The sequence below is a fragment of the Anolis carolinensis genome, chromosome 2, assembly GCF_035594765.1.
Source record: "Anolis carolinensis isolate JA03-04 chromosome 2, rAnoCar3.1.pri, whole genome shotgun sequence".
NCBI classification, from domain to species: domain Eukaryota; kingdom Metazoa; phylum Chordata; class Lepidosauria; order Squamata; family Dactyloidae; genus Anolis; species Anolis carolinensis.
The window spans coordinates 26,562,952-26,585,859 of record NC_085842.1 but is presented as its reverse complement, the minus strand read 5'-3'; the positions used below and the strand labels follow the sequence as shown (position 1 = coordinate 26,585,859).

General features: G+C 42.6%; 2 protein-coding genes across 3 annotated transcripts in view; both read right to left on the bottom strand.

Annotated features, from left to right (window-relative positions):
• Nucleotides 1–2,159: 2,159 nt before the first annotated feature.
• On the bottom strand, nucleotides 2,160–20,818 carry LOC100567846 (zinc finger protein RFP). 2 transcript variants are annotated; one of them, XM_016991826.2, is made up of 11 exons: nucleotides 20,446–20,818; nucleotides 16,305–16,971; nucleotides 13,988–14,083; nucleotides 13,341–13,571; nucleotides 11,966–11,988; nucleotides 11,453–11,568; nucleotides 10,727–10,780; nucleotides 9,443–9,469; nucleotides 9,257–9,283; nucleotides 3,322–3,386; nucleotides 2,160–2,956 (listed from the first exon to the last, which is right to left on the bottom strand). In XM_016991826.2, exons 2-11 carry the CDS (start codon nucleotides 16,719–16,721, stop codon nucleotides 2,936–2,938), a joined length of 1,077 nt encoding a protein of 358 aa, XP_016847315.1. In that variant the 5' UTR covers nucleotides 16,722–16,971; nucleotides 20,446–20,818; the 3' UTR covers nucleotides 2,160–2,935. The 2 variants fall into 2 exon arrangements, with proteins under 2 accessions (XP_016847315.1, XP_008103865.1); XM_008105658.3 differs by having other exon boundaries at nucleotides 2,160–3,386.
• LOC103278042 (myb/SANT-like DNA-binding domain-containing protein 7) overlaps nucleotides 16,773–22,908 on the bottom strand; it is a 24,978-nt gene continuing 18,842 nt past the window's right edge. The window contains exon 7 of the mRNA XM_062969328.1: nucleotides 16,773–16,817. Coding sequence (XP_062825398.1) covers nucleotides 16,773–16,817 — 45 coding nt within the window. The remainder of the gene's footprint in view (nucleotides 16,818–22,908) is intronic.

Genomic DNA, 22,908 nt, shown 5'->3' with positions numbered 1-22,908 from the left:
ATTCAGCAGATAAGCCAAAAAGTAATGTTAACACAGAAAAAACCTTGAAACACTTCACTATCAGTGCTTCAAGAGCAGTTCAAACAAAAATGTAATTCAGCAACACAAGCAGGTAAAAACAAAGCTAAACAAACTTAGTGCAAACTGCACTTTCTGAGTCCAAGCCCTGCTAGCCGGCTCTGTAGTTTTCAGAGGAACAGTTCCCAAAAGAAAACACCAAATTGGTCAGGAAACAAACAAACAAACTAAGAATGCAGTAGACTGCTTCCACAATGTGGATAAAGCCGAAGGCTCCAAAAGGATGGTGAAAAGACGTCGTCCGGGATTCCAAGGTCAGGTCAGGAGATAACAGCGGTGTCCAAAGAGCAAGCCAGGAGTCAAAAGCCGATAGTAGTCATCAATCACAGGGCGAAGGCAGTAGCAAGGTCAAATTCCGATCCAAGGTCTGAAGAGGGTGCAGTCATCCAAAACAGGTCCACGATAAGACACAGCGAGAGCCAAGCTAGGTGATAACAGCAGATTCAAATCATAGTCCAAGTCCAGTCTTCATGGAAACACAGAGATCCCAATGGCGCCTCAGCAACACCTTGCCACACGCAAAGTGCAGTGGCCAAACATTCCCATTTTATTCCCCTTCCTCCTGGGTGACCAAACACTCACACCCAAACACCAGGTGTCCCAAATCTACTCAGAGTCTGAGCTCCACACAGCTAGAGCTCGTGGATCTGGAGTACCTAGCAATTCGTCGGAGTCCCAATCATCCTGCCCACACTTAGCCCCATGAACACTTAAAGAACCATCCTCCCTTCTCCAAGCATCCCAATTGGGATCAGCTCCTGCAGAAGCCCCAGGTTCAGAAGTATCCATAGACCCCAAATCCCCAGACATCTCCGGTGGCTGTGCCCATTCAGTGCCCGCTTCCCCAGCCACCACCTGTTCCTCAGCATCCATCTCCCCATCTGAATCTTCCTCAGAAGATCCCCCATATAGCTCTCTAAGTCGCTTCCTGCGCAACTCCTCCAGTGAACCCTCATCACGAGGGTTTTTTCTTCCTCTTCGAATTCCATCCCCATCAACCATAATCCCCGAAGGCGAAGTCACAACAGGAGACCAAGACTATGTGACTAGCCCAAGCTCACCCAGTTGGTTTCCATGGATGAGCAGGGAACTGAATCCAATGCTAAGGAATCCTGGGAATTTCTAGGTCATCCAATATGACCTTATGGTCAATTTTGGCTGGAAGCTAAACACAGAATCACATTGGAGGATTTAGAGGTCACTAGAGAAGAATTTCTAGGAACTGAAAGGTATTTTGGACTTCCAACAATCCCAGCCAACCTAGCCAATGGTCAGCAAAGCTAGAAGCTGAAGTTCGAAAGGCTCCCAAGTTTGAGAATCACTGCTCTACCCCATCATCTCAGGCACTTCCACACAGCTGAATAGTCTCGCATTATCTGCTTTGAACTGGATATATGGCAGTGTGGACTCAGATAACCCAGTCCAAAGGAGATATTGTGGAAATTCTGCGTTGATATTCTGGGTTATATGGTTGTGTGGAAAGGCCCTAAAACAGAAACCTGTAGTATTCCCATAGATACCGGACAGATACTATCCCTTGCCATTTCCTTAGCAGTTCTCTTGCTCTGAATGTGTTAAGTAGTGCCCACTTTAACTGCCATGACCCAGTACTATGGAATTGTGGGAGCTGTAGTTTGGAGAGGCACCAGCACTTTTGTCAGAGAAGGCTTGTAAAACTACAGTTCCCGTGATTCCAAAGCACTGAGCAATGCCCGTTAAAATGGTGTCAACCTGCATTACTTCTACACTGAAAGAGCATCCTGAAAAATGCTTCTGTTGCTCCCTGTTTGCTTAACCCAACTCATTTTCAGCTTTAGCTTTCCTATATATATACACACACACACACACACACACACACACAATATATATATTCCTCCTTGATGACTTGTCTTTGCTTCTGTTCTTTTTTTTATTCCCGCTTTCTCCCTGAATTTGATGCACAGCCACAAGGCTTTTGGCTTCAGTTAAGATCATTAGGGGTTGGCATTTTCCAGTCTTTTGTCACCTTTCCTTTTGTCTTTCTTTCTGATGGCAGGAGAAGACAGGCCTTTCAGATTTAAATCATGAAACAGCAGTCTGTGCAGAGTGGTATGCCGTATTTATTAACTTTTATACAGTATATTGGAATTAGATTTCAGGAGCATTTTCACAATACAATTCAATTTGTAAAACCAAATGTTAACATCTTGTTTTCAGTTACCGTAAGCTGGGAGGAAGGTGGGGTGCAGACCCAAGAAGTAAATATCTGCAACAACAAACAACAACTCAGAATAGAAAACACATGACTTAAGATCAGGGAAATAATGACTAAGTGCAGTGATTAAGATAAACAGGAAAGAAGATAAACAGGAAGTTATGGGAATAAAGATATTAATTCAAGCTGTTCAATTTGGTTGCAATGCTGTAAAGTAACCATGCCCTTTATACCAAAACATTGCAAATGTTACATGTTTAAATATACATATCATTTTCTTTATTGCAAAAGAGCAGCTATATTTTCTCCTCTGATTCCCATTTTTTTCCAAACCCAGTGGAGGGCCCTGTGCCTTTTGAAAACATCATGAGGCAAAAATAAAAAAGCAGAAGATGGGAAGTCAAACCCTCAAATGGAAAGAAAGGTATCTGCAACCAAAGGCGTCTTCTAACATCGTATTTGCATTTTTGCAGATAAAAGATCCTCATCCTCAAGATGAAGAAATAGAAGCTCTTCCTCCTGCTTTTGGTTTGGACAGTGTGGTGCCCCAAAGAAAGCCTTGGCGAGCACTTTGATGACTGTAGATGAGGGTTGATTCTCCCCAAGGATTAGCAGCATTTCAGGGATCCATCATTGGGTACAAAGAAAAAGGGTCGGATTTCCTCACCAGAGAATGATATTGAACTGAAAGCATAGATGAATTCTTTAGAGTTATAAAATTCCACCCGACCCACTTCGTAATCCAGGACCACATATAACAGATTGATAATTCTGTTTAAAGAAAAAGAGCCTACTTCAGGGAAAATGCAAACTTCAGAACTATAGTAGCTACCTGGTTTTACCCCTACAGCCCAGATTGAGTCATCTGTATTTGGGTTGATACTTCCCTTCTTTCTGACAGAGTCTCTTGAGATCCCAACAGCCCACTGGTTTGAGGAAACACGTATTTCCCAACAATGTCTTCCGGAAGTGAATCTCTCACGACCCAAAACAAAGGCCTTCTGGGGAAATACGTTAGACGAATGAGGAGTGCATCCTAACATTCTCACATTCTTCAGGTCCTCAGACAAAATAAGCCTGGAACATGCTGTCTCTGGGTCCAGAGTCACGTTCACTATAAAGGAGAAAGAAGTAACGTTAAATATACGGCCCACATACTGCATTCATTGGTTTCCCTTTCATAAGTGTGCATGATCAATGGAATCCATAGATCCCCTTATGCTACTATATGACCTACCTAGAGCAGAAGTGCAACACAGAATTGTGCTGGAGGACCTAGAGATTTATCTAGGAATATATAGGTCCTCTAGCATGATTCTATGGTCCACTTCCAACAGGAGACCACAGTTGCACTGGAGGACTCACAAATCCCTAAGTGAAAGAAGTAGAATTTGTAAGGTTTCCTCATATTCATGTTTTCACAAGTGTCTTGTACTCCTAACTTCTATGAAAGCGGAGGGCTGACCATATAGGGTAAGGCTGTATATGAATCCCTACTGGGTCCAACCATGGACCTTTCTAGCTGAGCATTATATAAGAAGCCTGTGGGGAATTCAGAGGTAGAACATGGGTGCAACAACATCCTCCCAATAGATACTTCTGTGGCAAATGATCCATTCCTTCCCTGCCATTCAACAATTTGACATTTGACCACTTGACCATATCAAAACGCAGCACTCTTAAGACAGATCCCTAAGGCATGGCACAGCTCACATCCTTCCAGTATTCAAATACAGTCGCTCCTCCAAATGTGCTAATTTTAATTTTGCAGATTTGATTAATATATTCTCTCTAAGTATCTCTGGGGACAAACTGCATTCATTCTACAATGTAGTAAATGCACCACAGAATTGACATTCCATTTTCAAACTGTTCAGCATACTTTATGTTTGCTCCATGAACATTGTTACTGCCATTCTGCTTACGAGATCTGGTGGCTGAAAGACAAGGCAATTTTGAACCACACATTTCAACTCCACATCACATAAGCTCTCACCTGTAGGCCAGACCCCCCCCCCACACACACACACACCCTTCCCAGATCACTGGAACCATCTTCTTTAACTTGAAGAACTGGATAAAGGGCTAAAGGCTTTTTGTTAGCCATATCCAACAGACTGTCACCACTTTCCCAGCTCATTTCTTTATCTTCTCCAAACCTAAAACTCATTTTCAGATAGTTCATCTACACAAGTGATTCTCAAAATCTTGCCCTTCAAGTATTTTTGGCTTCAACCCAAGAAGCCTCAGCTGCTTTGGCCAATGATCTGTGATTCTGGGAAATGAAGTCCAAAATATTTGGAAAACCAGAATTTGGACAACACCGAATGAGGTTTGACACCACTTTTAACTAACACGGCTCAATGACATGGAATCGTGGGAGTTGTAGTTTCACATGGTTTCTCTGCTGGTGACTCATCAAACTACAACTCCCATGATTCCATAGCCTTGTGCCATGGCAGTGGTGTCAAACTGCATTAATTCTACAATATAGATGCACCTAGGTAGTAGTCTTCTGTATTTGTATGGAATCACTATCTGTTTGGTTTTGTTTCATTCGTTTCACCCCATTTTCATTTTTGTTTGCTGCTTCTAAAATAGGGCACCTATCTAAATGGAAGTTTCATCCCGTGTCCGAAAGAACAAAAAATTTTGGACCATTGATGGCAATGGGAGGGCTTTCTAAGCTCACCCTCCCCTCAGCTTTAGGGCTGTCAGTGTGAAAATTGCCATACATGGAGGGCATATTGACCCCTTTTACACCACCAACTTTCTCTGTGTGGGTGGGCAATAGGGGTCCCATGTCCCCTCAAAGGGAGCCAGGCCGCCTCGCCATGCAAACAGCTATAGCCCCCAGAGGCAAGCAATAGGTCCTCCTATATAGGAAAATGATATAACTTATTCTTGATCAGTCATAATGCTGTTCGTAGCAAGCAACTCCCCATTTCCATACTCTGAAGTATTTGGATCACTTTTTTCCAGAGACATCAGGGGAAGGGAGAAAAGCGGGACACAAAAAAATGAGAAAGTAGGGAGGCTAATTTAACTAATTTACGACTCCATAAAAATCACCCAGCCACTGTTGGAATGAGGAAGTGCCGTCGCAGTGGATGATGAAGCAGTTGCTCCCCCTGTGGCCAGAACAGAACATCCCCTTAGGAGAAGGTTCAATTGCCTCTGTCTTTGTTCTATGTATATATGGGCATTGAATGTTTGCCTTATATGTATACAATGTGATCCTCCCTGAGTCCCCTTCAGGGTGAGAAGGGCGGAATATACATACTGTAAATAAATAAATTAGAAACAAAAACGTCAATAAGGATAAAAGACCCCCAGGACAGACGGCATAAGCAGCCAGAGCTTCACAAGGCAACAACTCATTCCCCCCGAGGGAATAGAGAGGGACGGGGAAGAGGACAACCCCATGATGGCTGAGGTTCTCTGACTCCGGTCCCAAATCCTCCATGAAAAAGAAATCTGACTTAAATGGGCTGCTGAAAATATGCAACTGGCCGCCCAGCAGTCCACGATTGCAAATAAGAGACGCTCCGAGATCAGATAGGAAGGTATATGCCGCGGCAATCAAAGCTGCAAGGAGAGTCCACCTTGCGGCCAACATTGCGTCCGCACAGAACCGTCCGGCGGCGCTGTTCCGTGTTATCAGAGGGTTGTTAACTCCCACCAATCAAGGTGGGAGCCCTGATAACTCGGCAGCCCGCTGTGAAGCATTTGCTCGGTTCTTTGCGGACAAAGTCGCTCTGATCCGTTCCGACTTTGACACCATATTAACGGCAGTCTCTGAGGATGTAACGAGTGCACCTGCTTGTCCAGTTTTGTTGGATTCATTTCAATTGGTTGAGCTCGAGGATGTGGACAAGATCCTTGGAGAGGCGAGACCGACCACATGCATCCTAGACCCCTGCCCATCCTGGCTGGTGAGAGAAGCCAGAAGGGGTTTGGCCGAGTGGGTGAAGGTGGTGGTGAATGCCTCCCTTCGGGAGGGCAAGTTTCCAGCGAGCCTAAAAATGGCTGTGATCAAGCCGCTGTTGAAAAAGCCATCATTGGATCCCACTCAATTCGGAAACTTTCGGCCTATTTCCAATCTCCCCTATTTGGGCAAGGTCTTGGAACATGTGGTTGCCTCGCAGCTCCAGGGATTCTTGGTGGACACTGATTTTCTGGATCCGGCACACAGTCTGGCTTCAGGCCGGGGCATGGTACCGAGACAGCCTTGGTCGCCTTAGTCGATGATCTTCGCCGGGAACTGGACAGGGGGAGTGTGTCCCTGCTGGTTCTGCTGGACCTCTCAGCGGCCTTTGATACCATCGATCACGGTATCCTTCTGGGACGCCTCGCAGGAATGGGACTTGGAGGTACTGTCCTGCAGTGGCTCCACTCATTCCTGGAAGGTCGGTCCCAGATGGTGTCATTGGGGGACGCCTGCTCGGCCCCACAACCGTTGACTTGTGGGGTCCCGCAGGGTTCTGTATTGTCTCCCATGTTGTTTAACATCTACATGAAGCCACTGGGAGAGATCATCAGGAGTTTCGGGGTCCGGTGTCATCTGTACGCAGATGATGTCCAGCTCTGTCACTCCTTCCCACCTGTCACTAAGGAGGCTGTTCAGGTCCTCTTTGGCCGCTGTGTCGGACTGGATGAGGGCCAACAAATTGAAATTGAATCCAGACAAGACAGAGGTCCTCCTGGTCAGTCGGAAGGCCGAACAGGGTATAGGGTTACAGCCTGTGCTGGATGGGGTCACACTCCCCCTGAAGGCGCAGGTGCGCAGTCTGGGGGTGATCCTGGACTCATCATTGAGCCTGGAGCCCCAGGTCTCAGCGGTGGCTAGGGGAGCCTTCGCACAATTAAAACTTGTGCGCCAGCTGCGACCGTACCTTGGGAAGCCAGACTTGGCCACGGTGGTCCACGCCCTTGTTACATCCCGTTTAGACTACTGCAACGCACTCTACGTGGGGCTGCCTTTGAAGACTGTTCGGAAGCTTCAATTAGTCCAACGGGAAGCTGCCAGGTTAATAACTGGAGCGGTGTTCAGGGAGCGTACTACTCCTCTGTTACGTCAGCTCCACTGGCTGCCGATTAGCTACCGAGCACAATTCAAGGTGCTGGCTTTAGCCTATAAAGCTCTAAACGGTTCCGGCCCAGCTTATCTGTCCGAACGTGTCTCCCGCTATGACCCACCTCGAGCTTAAGATCGTCGGATGAGGCCCTGCTCGCGGTCCCTTCAGCCTCACAGGTGCGGCTGGCGGGGACGAGAGACAGGGCCTTTTCAGTAGTGGCTCCCCACCTATGGAACGCCCTCCCCATTGAAGTCAGGCAGGCTCCCTCCCTCCTATCCTTCCGTAGGAAGGTAAAAACTTGGTTGTGGGGCCAGGCTTTCGAATAAGAATCAGCAGCATTAATTACTATTATGTATACTGGAACTCAATTGACAGACCCAGTCTTTTAAACTTGTACACGCCTATCTATATTTTATAAATGCATTTTATGAATGTTATATGTAAGTTAATTTTTTAACTGATTTATAGTGTATTGTACTGTTTTTATATGTCTGTTTTATTGTAAGCCGCCCTGAGTCCCCTGTTGGGTGAGAAGGACGGGATATAAATATTGTAATAAATAAATAAATAAATAAATACATGGGGAAACTCCTCCCCTTCTTTAAGGGAGTGAATGCATCTCCCTTTGAGATAGCCGGCAAATGCTACAGCTTATCAACAGTCTAGCTCCATACTCAAGGAGAAGAAGTGCCATATCAGCACTGTACTGTCCTCCCATATGAAGGAACACAGGTGGGCGCAGACACCACTGCAGCCTGTCAAAGGAAGCTCGACAACACAAACCAGTTCCCACAAAGAAAGGTAAATGCCAGCCTTCTGTAAGAGGGTGACTGGCTCTCTCTGAGACAGCTCATCTTGTGCTGCTGTGCTCTGCTCACCACCAGTTTTACTATGGTGTTATATAATTTCATGTCATTTGTGGCACCACTCATCCACTGTCCCCTAGGAGAGTTCTGTTTGTATTTCTGGAGTGTTAAAGGATGCAGATCTTCTTGCACCTTCTTTCCCTCTCCGTTCACTGCCCTTAAAGGATGTTGGACCCAGTCTGTTGTAGACCCAGAGCCACCAGCAGCACCACTACGGCCAGCAGAACTCACATTTCCCAAATCAGAGTTTTCAGGTGATATATAATTTGAATTTTCAGAAATAAAAGAACACCTAACAGTATCCAGAAGAGCCCCAGTGGCAAAGTGTGTTCAAGCACTGAGCTGCTGAACTTGCAGACCGAAAGGTGCCAGGTTCAAGTCCCGAGAGTGGAGTGAGCGCCCACTGTTGCTCCAGCTTCTGCCAACCTAGCAGTTCAAAAACATGCCAGTGTGAGTAGATCAATAGGTACCGCTCCAGCAGGAAGGTAACGGCGCTCCATGCAGTCATGCCGGCCACATGACCTTGGAGGTGTCTACGGACAACACCGGCTCTTCGGCTTAGAAATGGAGATGAGCACCAACCCCCAGAGTCAGACATGACTGGACTTAACGTCAGGGGAAACCTTTACCTTTACCTTTAACAGTATCCAGTCATTAGGATGCTGCTATTTTTAGCTATAAGACAAAATCTCAACTTAAAATGCTCTCAGTGCCCACACAAGGGCTGAGTTTCGTGCCACAATGTAACTTAGGAAGTCTGACCCAGCGTGGCCAGACTCCCTTTAAGGGGACACGGGACCCCTATTGCCACCCACCCAGAGAAAGGCTGCTGTTCTATTGTAGTGGAGAGAAGTGATGCAGAAAGGGTGTGAAAAGAAACAAGGGAATGCAAAAGTTGGGGGAGAAAGAAAATGTTGTTTTCCCAAGGGCCCGCACAATCATTGTTGCTAATTTAGTTGCATTTGTTGCTAATTTAGTAGAGTTTCAAATAAGAGAAAGGCACTATTATTTGTATTACTGTTATTATTGCAGGTACTTACCTCTGTTTGGGGCTCTACTGAGAGAGTCTGTTAGGAGGGAAATGTGATAATTATAATTCTGACCAAGTTATCAATACAATGAGAAAAACATTTTAAAAACACATAAAATACTTTTTAAAAACTCCTAAAAGCAATCTAGGGACAACTTGAACATCAGTACCCTCCTTGGTTGTTTCTGATATTTACCTTTCTTTGGGGCTTGAATGCAAGAATCTGTTATAAGGAGAGAAAGGTAACAAAATGATTAATCAGATTACCAAACAACAACACGCCATCTTATTCCAAGCAAATCCTGAAAGTAATGCATCAATGTTGTTGTTGTTGTTATTATTATTATATTTATACCATGCTTTATCTCCCCTGAAGGGGACTCAAAGTAGCCTAACATAAAAGCATCAGCATAACCATTGAAAATATACAAATAGCGAACATTAAAACAGGATTAAATATTAACAGCATTAAATTCAACAGAATAGTGTAGTTTTTTTTCAAATAGCGGCTTTCTTTTGAACCTGCTCAATCAATGGCTTGCTCTACTGAGCAAAGGATGCAGAGATAGCACAGTGATAAATGGTGCCTGTCACATCACACTTTAGTTATTCGCTTTTAGTCAGAGGTTTGATTGCTTTGGGCCCAATCTACACTAACCATTTATTGCAGTTTTAAGTAGGCTCCAGATTGCGGTAGCTAGAAAATCCATGCTTTAATACTTTAAACTGACATAAGGAAAGTCAGGGAAAGTCTGAAAGTGCATTTCAATGTAAACCACATTACAAGACGAAAGTGGCTCCGCTGAATGCAAATCACTGCAGACACATGTGCATTCTGCTTAGGAATATTTTTTTAAAAAACACATTCGTCTTGGCAGTTGAGCCATGGATACTGTGGATCCTGGAACCAGTTTGAGGCCAGTTTGTGTCATCACCATCAAGGCCCTTGACTAGATTCCAGGACGTCCTGTTTAATCATTTGTACAGAGAAAACGCTTTCTGCAATACCAGTTTGAAATGGACCTAAGTAGTCAGTGTAGATGTGTCCTTGATCCTGAAAATAGTCATTGCTTCCCTGCAGAAGGGGAAACTCCAACCTGTTTTAAAGGGTTGCTCATAAGGAACACTTTTGCGGGTCTTGCATCCCTCACTCCAATAAATGTGGAAGACTGACTTATACATATCTCCTATATTCCTTCCTAATTGTACACTTTACTTCAGTCTGCTCCTTCTTTTTGGGGTTTATACTTTTTCTAAGTCACCTTGAAATTTCTACTGAAAAAGAAAATGAAAACTTCTTTAGGCCTCAAAATGTATAATGTTAAGTCTTATAATCAGAAAACGCTTCCACACTAAACTCTGCATTATAACCAGGATTATTGTGAAATTATGATTTCCATAACTCGTCTTCCAGGATTAGCAGACAAACTTTTGCAATGCCTTAATTCAGGCAAATTCTCTTTCTGTCTAAGAACATCACCTGTATTGACGGTTTGCTCCCAAACAGCCTTGATCAGAGCTTCCTCCAGACTTTCTATTGCATGAAGAAAGGAAACAATTATGGCAATCATTTTCTGAACAAAACAAACTCTCAGAACGTAACACAAAATTCCTCTTATGAATTCAGACCAATTCGTTTGCAATTAAAACATTTAAAAAATCAAAACATTATACAAACAGTACAAATGTGAAAAAATTGCAAAAAATAATTTAAAATGTCCTTTACTAGCAAAGGAAGAGATAGCAGTATTGAATATTTATACCCCACATTTTTTCATAAAGGAAATACCAATGTGGTATAGATGGACCCTATTTGCTGTGTCTGCATCATCACAGTTCCTATTGTTTCACACTATTGTTTCACACTGATAATTATTTATATTGTTATTATGTAATCAAGTTCCACAGGATCCATAATGGAACATCAAAATTATGCTACAGAGAATTATTATTATTAGTGTTATTATTAGTTTTTATATCCCGCTTCTTCTCTCTCAGAGAGGTTAACACTAGAAATCATACAAATTAAATCCCAAAGCATACAAAAGTTAAAATGAAATTAAACAAAAGACTTCTTAAAAATACACAATTGAACCATTCAAAGAATTGAAAAACCTGTCCAAAAATATAATACACAGCCTGCCCTGACTAGATCTTAAAAACTTTCTTTGTTACACTTTTGAAGAAATTATACCATTCTTTGTACCTTTGTAAGACTCTGTGGCTTTTTGTAAAGCAGAGATCTTCTGAGATGTCATTTTGAGTCTTTCGTTCAAATTTGGAGAAATATCAGGCACGTATCCTCCTAAATTCTTCTCACATCTGGAAGTGAACATGGTCAAGTTTAAGAAAAAAATAACCGAACCTCAGTTTCCATTAGTCTTTTGGCAATACTGGATGTGAGACCAGGGTAAATTTTGGAATGATGCCTCAATCTGCTATTTCACAACTTGAGGTCTTTTGAATAAAGTTCTTATTTATTAATTTCAAACATTAGTTGCCCTTATACTGCTTAGCTGTCATGGTGATTTACAAAAAATGCAAATGAACACCAAAGCCCAAGTATGTTGGAACAGGATGAACATGTAACAAAAGACTGGGGGGGGGGGGGGGCTAAAGAACTAAGGGAAACTTTCCAAATACACTCCAATGTGACTGAACTTTTCCCTGAAATAGCAGGTGAAACCAAAAGTGAGTAGAAAAACCATCATAACCGTACCTGACCAAGGAATTTCTGATGTTCTAAAAGGGAACAAGAGAGAAAGAAGTCACTCACAGACTCAATAAACATCTGAGGGCCTGTCTACATAGGCTCAAAAGCCCACACTTGGTGTGTTAAGTTGCTCCTGGTTGTCTTTTATGACATCTGGGGACATTTGGTCCTTATTGTGCAATGAAGCAGGTTATGTAGCTTATCCCCACATTAAGGAAAGTCGGGGAATACTCCAGTTTTGCTGAAACTTTGTAGCAAACTTGCAGTTTGGGCACAACTAGAAGAGCAAGACTTGGTCGGATGCAAACTAGTCCACTGTCCATTTTGTCTGCTGACACCAATCCATTTCCCCATGTTCATCCCTCTCTTTCTCCCTGGTTGTGTGAGCACCTCTGCTGATGTCAGCACAGGATGCTCATGGTGGCCAGGAAAAGAGATTTGTGGGCATCTGGCGATAGGATAAGGTGACAGTTTTGGCCCAACTAAACGATGTAAACTCCAACCCATCACTACTGTAGGTTGATACTTTCTACAAAAGTGCTGTCAAACTTGTGGCCTTCCAAGTGTTTTTGGACTTCAGATCTCAGAATTCCTGGCCATTGGACAAGCTGGCTAGGGCTTCTGGGAGTTGGAGGCCCAAACACCTGGAGGGCCACAAGTTTGACAAGGTGAGTCTGGACCATTCCTGTTCTGTATTGGCCACACAATTTGCAGCAAATGGAGATGAGCCCTTAGTTAGATACTTATTAGTTCGGCAGTTAAATGCCACCTATATATTATCATATAAAGTTATTTTAAATCATAGTAAAGTAAGTTTTAAACTTTTTCTCTACATTGTGATTAGTTTAGTGATTAGTACATCAAGAATAAATGGAGTCTGAAATTTACATTGGCTTTGACTAAAATAAATATCCTATATACTTATTTATGAGTCTAGAAATTTTAGTTAAAGATCAACCCAAAAGGCTTGGCTCAACTGGTCCATGGGTCATTGCGAATACTGTACCTTAACTCATATATAAAAAGGAACCATCTCCTCTTCTGAGTAGAAGGGCAAAGGGGGACAATTTACTCTATCCCAGGAGACACTAAAAGAAGCACCAACTCCCTCTATTATCTCCACCATGGTGCTGCTTCTGGCCTTTTTGAATACTGAATTGGGAAATGATGGTGGTGGCCAAGGGTGGATGACCCCCCGAGTTGGCACTCGTGCTTTCCCCTCTATAGGGAATGATCCGTAAATTTGGACCTAAAACCTGACCTCGTCTTATACATGAGCATACCTGGCATTGTTTTATCTCTCTCTTGGCTAAAGAGAAAAGGTTTTCCAATGATTTATTTAATCTCAAGATCTGGAAGGAATCTGCGTGTCAAACCTCACCTGCAGGAAATCACTGGCTGGCTGCAGACACTTCTCTTCCATCTCTGTGATCAGCAAAGTGAGTTGGGAAATCTCTTCAGTGAGTTTGGTGAGGGTTTTGTCTTGCCTTTTCTCCATCTCTTTCTCCAGATCTTCTAGCTGAGCTAAGCAGAAATGCTGCTTCTCCTCAAGAAATCTCTGCATTCCCTCAAAGAGGGATTTGATCTTCATCTTCTCTAGGTCTAACTGTGTCTGAGGAAAAATATATTCAGAGTAAAGGAAGGCCCACAGTAGAAGGATGCATCTACACTGTAGAATTAATAATGTTTGACACCATTTTAAATGCCATGGCTCAATGGTATGAAATCCTGGGAGCTGCACTTTTAATTTTAATGAACTGCCGAGAAAAGTCTGGACATGCACAGCGAGGATGCTTTTTGAGTGCTCTCTAGAGTAGGAAAACCAACCTTCCTCCGTATAAGGTTCCACCTGAAGCCTTCAAACATGGAACAATCAGCTTGCATGTTTGATAAAAACTGAGGCTGTAACAAAACCTCCTGAAGGATGTGAAATCTAAGAAAAAACATTCCTCATTTAAGGGGTGGATTGAGAGGCTGCCCCTTAATAAACACAGCCTTACTGCATCAGCCCCCAAAACAATTGTCTACCTGATAGTCTTTCCTTCTTAGTTCTTGAACATATTGCTGGTCCCTAAACTCTTCCTTCTTTTTCCTTAGAGATTCCAGTTGGAGCTTGGTTTTTTCCTATAAAAGAAAAAAAAAGTTATGCTTCCTGATGAGCTCAGTCAATGGAGTAAGTGGAGAATATACAGCCAATTAATCAATGAACAAAGGGTTCAGAGTGGTCCATCTGAATTATTAGTCACTTTTGAATGGAGAGGGGGCTGTGGTGGCGCAGCAGGTTAAACCGCTGAACTGATGAAGTTGCTGACCGGAAGGTCGAATTCTTCAGATGGAGTAAGCTCTCGTCATTAGCCCCAGCTTCTGCCAACCTAGCAGTTCGAAAACATGCAAATGTGAGTAGATCAATAGCTACCACTCCGGCAGAATGGTAATGGAGCTCCATGCAGTCATGATGGCCACGTGACCTAGGAGGTGTCTACGGACAAAGCTGGCTCTTCGGTTTAGAAATGGAGATGAGTCCCCTCCCCCAAAGTCAGACTCAACTAGACTTAATGTCCAGGGGAAGCTTTGAATGGAGAGCATGGGACTTAGGTTGGCCCTTAACATAAAACGTATTACATTTATGGGTCTGGCCTTTTGTGGATTTGATTATTTGTCAGCCCAATTAAAACATTCTCTCAATTTCTGAGAGCATTCGTAGCATTGAAGAACACAGAGATTCCTAAAGAGATGTTTCTTAGGTTTAAAAAACCCAGCAGTTTTTAATTCAGTTCTCCCATTTTTGATAGAGTTCCTGCATCTCTCAACAAAGCAAATATGGGGGATTGCGTGGTCTCTCTCTCTCTCTCTCTCTCTTTCTGTATATATATATGGATGGGTTTGTCAAGTAATAGGAATATATGAAAAATAGCCTACTACTTGACAAACCCATCCCCACATCTATGAGACCCCACTGAGATGCATACAGTATTCCATCATGGCCCAGGGGAGCATAAAGCATTGTGTGCGTGCATACACACAGAAATAGATGTAGATATACTGTGTATGGAAATCAAACCAGAGTTCTTTTTTAATATCAAAGAATATTTAGACCATCCTTATGCTCAAGACACCCAAGGCTGGGTTTCCATGGCTGAGTGAAGGATTCAAAACCTGATCGCCTATAGTTCTAATCTGACACTCACACTGCTACACGAAACTGGCTCTAATATTTTAATGATTGTTGTGTGCCTTCAAGTCATTCTGACAACCCTGTGGCATTATTACATGTTTCTTTCTTGGCAAGGTGTGTTCAGAGGGCAGTTGCCTTTGCCATTTATTCTTATTCCTTTCTCACCCCGAGTTTTAACTTAGTGTTCATGTGGCCCGCCCTTGTTTTTATGCTTACTTGATTTTGCGTTGTAATGTGTATTATTATCTATTTTATGGTTTAATGTGTTATGATGTGTTGTTCTTTTATATTTTGTTATATTGTATTGTTCTGGGCATGGCCCCATGTAAGCCGCCCCGAGTCCCCGTTGGGGAGATGGTGGCGGGGTATAAATAAAGTATTATTATTATTATTATTATTATTATTATTATTATTATTATTATCCTCTGAGGCTGAGAAAGTGTGATTTGCCTCAAGGTCACATAGTGGATTGCCATGCTCCAGTGAGGTCTTCAGGGTTAGCACGCAAAGGACGATTCCACATTGGCTCAAGGTCGCCATGAAATCATAAAAATAAACATACTGGATCAGACCAGAAACCCACCTAGGCAAATAGGCTGTTCACATGGAGCATGACTACCATAGTTAAAGCATGTGCCACTTGGAGAAGTACTTCCTTACATGGTTTGAAAAAAAAAAAAAAACTCTTATCACTCAAGATTCCCAGATTCCCAAGCAATCTGACCCAGGAGGGAAAGTTTCTGTCTCCATTCTCCATGCCTTCCATAAATATATACAGTAGATTCTCACTTATCCGAGCTAAACGGGCCGGCAGAAGCTTGGATAAGCGAATATCTTGGATAATAAGTAGGGATTAAGGAAAACCCTATTAAACATCAAATTAGGTTATGATTTTACAAATTAAGCACCAACACATCATGTTATACAACGAATTTGACAGAAAAAGTAGTTCAATACGCAGTAATGTTATATTGTAATTACTGTATTTACAAATTTAGCACCAAAATATCACGATATATTGAAAACATTGACTACAAAAATGCCTTGGATAATCCAGAACCTTGGATATGCGAGTCTTGGATATGTGAGACTCTACTGTATATGGCTGGAGTTAGATGCACTCTCTCCACCCCTCCCCTCCCCTCCAAATATGTGGATGGGATTTCCAACCTTGTACTCTTGAAAGGCTTCTTCCAGGGGAATCACGTTGTGGCCTCGGTGCTCCTTGGCTCTGTCGCAGACCGTGCAGATGGGGGCCTCGTCCTCTCGGCAGAAGAGCTTCAGGGGCTCCTGGTGCATTTTGCAAGCATCTCTCCTCCCTTCTTTCTTTCTTCCTCCTTCCTGGAGTTTCTGCACCAGTTCTGCCATGTTGGCCAGCTGCCTGTTGGGCCTGAGGGTCCTCTGGGGAATCTTTTCTCTGCATTGGGGGCAGGAAGCCTCTGGGCCAGGCTCCCCCCAGCACTTGGCCAGGCAACTTTTGCAGAAGTTGTGCCCACAGTCTATGGTCACTGGGTCTTTGAAGAAGTCCAGGCAAAGGGGACAAGTCGCTTCCTCGCAGAGCCCTTTAGCTGGACCCTCCGCTTCCATGGCTGCCTTGGTCTGAACCAGGAACGGAAACAGGCAGAGAAGTTTCGATTCTCAGCTCTGGGTGTTGGCTTTCCGAGAAGCAGAGGCGGAGCCTGGCTGTGGGGCAGCCCCAGAGCGAATACTGGAAGGAGCCTTGAAAGCACCAGATCCCACCTGGTCTTGGAAGCTAAGCAGGGTCTTCTTCCAATGTACAGTAGAGTTTCACTTATCCAAGCTAAACGGGCCGGCAGAAGCTTGGATAAGCGAATATCTTGGATAATAAGGAGGGATTAAGGAAAAGCCTATTAAACATCAAATTAGGTTATGATTTTACAAATTAAGCACCAAAACATCATGTTATACAACAAATTTGACAGAAAAAGTAGTTCAATACGCAGTAATGTTATGTTGTAATTACTGTATTTACGAATTTAGCACCTAAATATCACGATATATTGAAAACATTGACTGCAAAAATGGCTTGGGTAATCCAGAAGCTTGGATAAGCGAGGCTTGTATAAGTGAGACTCTACTGTATCTGTTAGGTTGCGTCACTACACTGTAGAATGAGTGCCACTTGATCCCACTTTAACTGCCGTGACTCAGTACTATTGAATTGTGGGAGATGTAGTTTGGAGAGGCACCAGCACTCTTGGCTGAGAAGGTTTGTAAAACTACAATTTCCAAGACCCCAAAGCACTCAGTTAAAATGGTGTCGACCTGCAACAATTCTACACTGTAGATGCAGCCTGAAAAATGTTGTTGTTTTTTTGTTGCTCCCATTCAGTCTCAGCTTTAGCTTTCCTTTTGCTGTTCCTGCAACCTTAGGCTACCTCTCTCTCTCTCTCGATATATATATAGACTAGCTGTGCCCGGCCACGCGTTGCTGTGGCGAAGAATGGTGGTATGGGAAATAAAGTATTGAGGAATTGGTGGTAGTTAAGGTCAAGGGTAAACGTTTTCCCCTGACGTTAAGTCCAGTCATGTCTGATTCTGGAGGTTGGTGCTCATCTCCATTTCTAAGCCGAAGAGCCGGTGTTGTCCGTAGACTCCTCCAAGGTCATGTGGGATGACTGCATGGAGCGGCGTTACCTTCCCGCCGGAGCAGTACCTATTGATGCACTCACATTTACATGTTTTTGAACTTCTGGGTTGGCAGAAGCTGGGGCTAACAGTGGGGGCCCTCTCCGCTCCCCCAATTCAAACCTGCGGCCTTTTGGTCCAGAAGTTCAGCAGCTCAGCGCTTTAACATGCTGTGCCATCAGGGGATATTATTTCCTAAAGGTTGTGAATATACAATATTTCTGATTGTGTTTTTTTTGTCTGTTGGAGGCAAGTATGAATGCTGCAATTAGGAAAAATAATTAGGATGTAATGGCCTTGCAGATTTAAAGCCTAGCTGTTTCCTCCCTGAGTGATTTTTTTGTTGGGAGGTGTTAGCTGGCCCTGATCCTTTCCTGTCTGGAATTGCCTTGTTTTCAGAGTGGTGTTGTTTGCGATATTTTATGTGCTTCTACTGTCTGTGGCCCTGAGAAAACAGAGGATTTGCCAGACTTTGATGATGGGAATACTTTGTTGGGAGGTGTTAGCTGGCCCTGATTCTTTCCTGTCTGGAATTGCCTTGTTTTCAGAGTGTTGTTCTTTATTTAGTGTTCTGATTTTAGAGATTGTATTGTTCTGTTTTATTATACCACATTAATTTTTATATATTCTGATTTTATTTATTTATTTATTTATTTATTTATTTATTACATCACTTCTACCCCGCCCTTCTCACCCATCAGGGGACTCAGGGCGGCTTAACCATACACATTAAAAACAGTTGTCATCAAATTTAAAAATCCATCAAGATTAAAAATTACAATAAAATTAAGAATATCCATTAAAATATACATAATTATACATTTAAATATACATTTAAGGCGCTTTCCATGTTCATGTGGGGTCTGTCAGTAGGTCATATATTCTTATCTCATTTTTGCTGTTTTTTGCATTTTAGTGTTTTTGAATACTTGGAGCCAGATTGTATTCATTTTCACGGTTGACCGCAACACAATAATAATAATAATAATAATAGTAATGATAGTAATGATAGTAATAATAATGACTTTGGTAATACATAGTGCTTCACTGCCTTCTCAGCTTCCTTTCTGGAAGAATCCTTTCTTGGGAGGTGTTAGCTGGCCCTGATTGTTTCCTTTGTGGAATTTCCAATTTCCTTGCTTTATTTACTTTCTTTATTTTTTTATTACTGTCCTGGTTTTAGAGATTATATTGTTCTGCATTATTCTATCCTAGAAATTATTTCATATCAAAGTAGAATCTCACTTATCCAACATTCGCTTATACAATGTTCTGGATTATCCAACGCAGTCTGCCTTTTCATAATCAATGTTTTTGTAGTCAGTGTTTTAAATTCATTGTGATATTTTACTGGTAAATTTGTAAATACAGTACAGTAAAGTCTTACTTATCCAACATAAGTGGGCTGGCAAAATGTTGGATAAGCGAATATGTTGGATAATAAGGAGGCGTTAAGGAAAAGCCTATTAAATATCAAATTAGGTTATAATTTTACAAATGAAACGCCAAAACATCATATTAGACAACAAATTTGGCAGAAAAAGTAGTTCAATACGCAGTAATGCTATGTAGTAATTACTATATTTATTAATTTAGCACCAAAATATCACGATATATTGAAAACATTGACTACAAAAATGCGTTGGATAATCCAGAACATTGGATAAGCGAGTGTTGGATAAGTGAGACTCTACTGTAATTACTACATAGCATTACTGCGCATGGAACTACCTTTTCTGTCAAATTTGTTGTATAATATGATGTTTTGGTGCTTAATTTGTATAATGATTACCTAATTTGATGTTTAATCAGCTTTTCCTGAATCCCTTCTTATTATCCAATATATTTACTTATCCTGCTGGCCTGTTTATGTTGGATAAGTGAGAGTCTACTGTATACTGATAATCTTATATTATCTGCTTAGAACTGGATTATATGAGGCTCCTTCTTCACAGCTGTATAAAATGCACACTGAAGTGGATTATATGGCAGTGTGGAGTCAAGATAATCCAGTGCAAAGCAGATAATATAAGATTATAAATGGGTTCTATAGCTGTGTGGAAGGGCCTTGAGTCTACACTGCCATATAATCCAGTGCAAATTAGATAATCTGTGGAAGAAGCCTAAGTGAGGCCTAAATCTGCCTGTCCCCGAACTGAAACCTGGCTGTCCCTTGGTTGCTAGGCAACGAAGTGGGCAGAGATTAGCCCTCTAAACTGGCAGCAATTGGATAAAAACAATTATTGCTCTCCCTCTAATTAGGACTTTATTTTTCTTTTCTTTTTGTTGTATCAACCCTGAGGCATGTGTGATGGGTTGTGTTGTCAAATTTCGAGGTTGGGGGGCCTGTAGTTTTGTTGCTTTGTCCGCTGCCCTGATGCCATCACTCTTTTATATATATAGATGTATGTATGTATATAAAAGCACCAAACAAAGGACAACCAACTGACCAAAGTTGTCTATTCCGTTCTCTAGCACTTAGAATGTTTTCTTAATGTTTAGGATTAAAATCTTTTCCTGTAATATGAATACCTCTATCAAATATTATACATATGTGCTTATGTTAGACTTCAATTATCACTCAACTCAGGGTAATAGGAAGTAAAGTCCAGCAAAACTCAGAAGGACAATATGTTTTCATTTCCATCTTCAGAATACCCACCTTTTATTAAAGCTGTCTCCCTTTACTGCTTTGGCAACAAGAGAAGCTACAACAGCAAAAGAGAAAGATCTGGCCAGAATTATTATTATGATGTTTATTTACAACTTGCTTTATCTCCTCCAAAGGGGACTCAAAGGGAACCACTGATAGTCCATCCAAAAAGCTGACACAACTTCCCAGTAATATGGGTACTCTTACATTTCAGAACCATTTCTTTAAAAAGGCCACCATTCTGGAAATGGTGTTCTTATGCTCCTGGGCTTATACAACATACTCTTCTCAGAGTCCTTCCTCTTTCTCAACTTCTTATCCTAGCCTACATTCCAATATCTTTAATTAAAGAGTCCAAAGGAAGCGTTTCCCCTCCCGTCTGTTATCCTGTAGCGGAACCTTTGTGTTACAGTCCTTGTTTGAGCGCAGTGGAGGAATGGAGACGGACAACTGAAGGAATTCCAAGAAAGCAGTTTTATTTCGCTAATGGCCACTAGGGTTCCCCCTAGCACAAAGTAAGTGCTTCTCCAGGGAGAACAAACAGTGGCCGGCTGAGTAAATATTTATACACACTACAGGGTTCGGGTTATGCCCGCCCACAAGCAAATTCATTGGCTTAGAGTTGTGATGCTGCCTGACTTGGACCCAATCAGTGCTTACCAGCGGGCCGGCTGCACCCTTTCCGTGCCGTGCTCACAAATCATTCAGAGCGCCTGCGTACGCATGCGCTGTTTGTTTATCTTTAGCTTTCATTTCTTCAGAAACACATGATTTCCCAGAAGTCACATGTTTCTGTGAGTTTATGCACCCGGGTCGCTAGCTGTCGCCATCTCTGCCCATATATGGTATTTCCTGGGGTTCTTTAACCTCCCGCCTCACTCCCCCATTTTCTTTTTGCGAAGCGCATGTACAAAAGCTGAAGCAAAGCATTATGGTTCCATCCAATCCCGCTTGGCTTGGAGTATGGCTATTTTTTTTTCAGGTAAAGATTGTGTGACACACCTAGTACACATTTGCATCATTATTGGAGTGCAGCACATAACTATGAGAACAATGAACAATCCTAAAATCCCTACCAACAATATGTTCTTCAACCATTCTATTGAGGGTAACCAGCTAGTCACCCAGGAGAAGGGAGACCAACCTTCTATCTCCTGGACATTATTGTAAATTAACTTTTGTAATGACTCGATGTCATCTTCAATAGTACTATTCAAGTTATGAAATTTCACTACACAACGCCCTCTAACCATGGCGCATAACCCCCCCCTGACCGCCAGTAGGTAGTCAAGGGCCAACTTATGCTGTAGGGCCATCTGGCTGATTTCTTCTACTTCAGACTGGATTTCCCGGAAAATTTTACCAGTGGCATTTATGGACTTTTCAAGGCGGCAAGTCAGGCCTAGAACACTTCTACGATTTGCTTGAGCTACAATCCCTGGGTAAGCACCCAGGGTCAACAAGCCTGTGATCAGGCCTCCTCCTACACGGGAGGCTTCTGAACCTGACAGGGCCTTGTTAATAATGACCTCATCCGAGCATTCTGGTCCTAGAGGGCCTGTTTGCACAATGTCCCGTTTCAGGCGCTGATGCCTTTTGTGTAAGACCTGAACTGGGAATGTCAAATAACCCACACCGACACACTGGTAGTTGCCGGGGTGATAATTTGTGGCCCATTTATCAAAGAAAAACCATAGATTTGGATCCCTAATTTGCCATAACGGACAGAGGCTTTTACCTAGGCTCAGTTGGGTTAATTGTTGCAGTATGTTCATATAAGATTTTAGGCCCTCAATAGAATCATTCACACTAAATGTGGGATAATCTGGATACATGCTAGCCCACTCGGTTGCGGTTAGATTTAATCGTGAGACATAAGATGTATTAAATCGTCCATGTAGATAGAACCGGTCTCGACAATGGGAATAATTGCCTAATCGGGAAAAGAACGCCTGCCTAGTTCCCCAGTGTTTCCACTTAGAATTCCATATTCCCGATCCTCCACAACAGAAGCACAAACCCCTGGTGGAGGTGTGGTATCTAAACCGTCGAAACCGAGTTTTATTTATTTTTTTCGGTATGCTAGAAAACACGGTAGGTGGACCCTCCTGAGCCTTGGACAATCCCTCCAACACAATCTGTGGTTCATCAATTAAATCGGGAAGAAATGAAAAATCTCCTACGGTGAGGGGGTGTTCATATATTAATGCTACCTCTTTCCCGTGCTGCTCAAACATATAATTGGCATGTTCTTTTATCCAATTCCCATGTGCTCTTTTCCCAAAAGAGAGAATAAAACTCAGCACAAATAATATACCAAACACAGTGCGCTTTCCTCCCCTCCTCATAACTTGTCTCCCACTTTTTCCTCTCAAAATGTCTAGCCACCATCTCCCGGAGAGCGCCTTTGTTGGGCCATGCTGCGACATACTTGACCACCGACGCTCCGTTGCACCCGAAGGGATCAGCTTC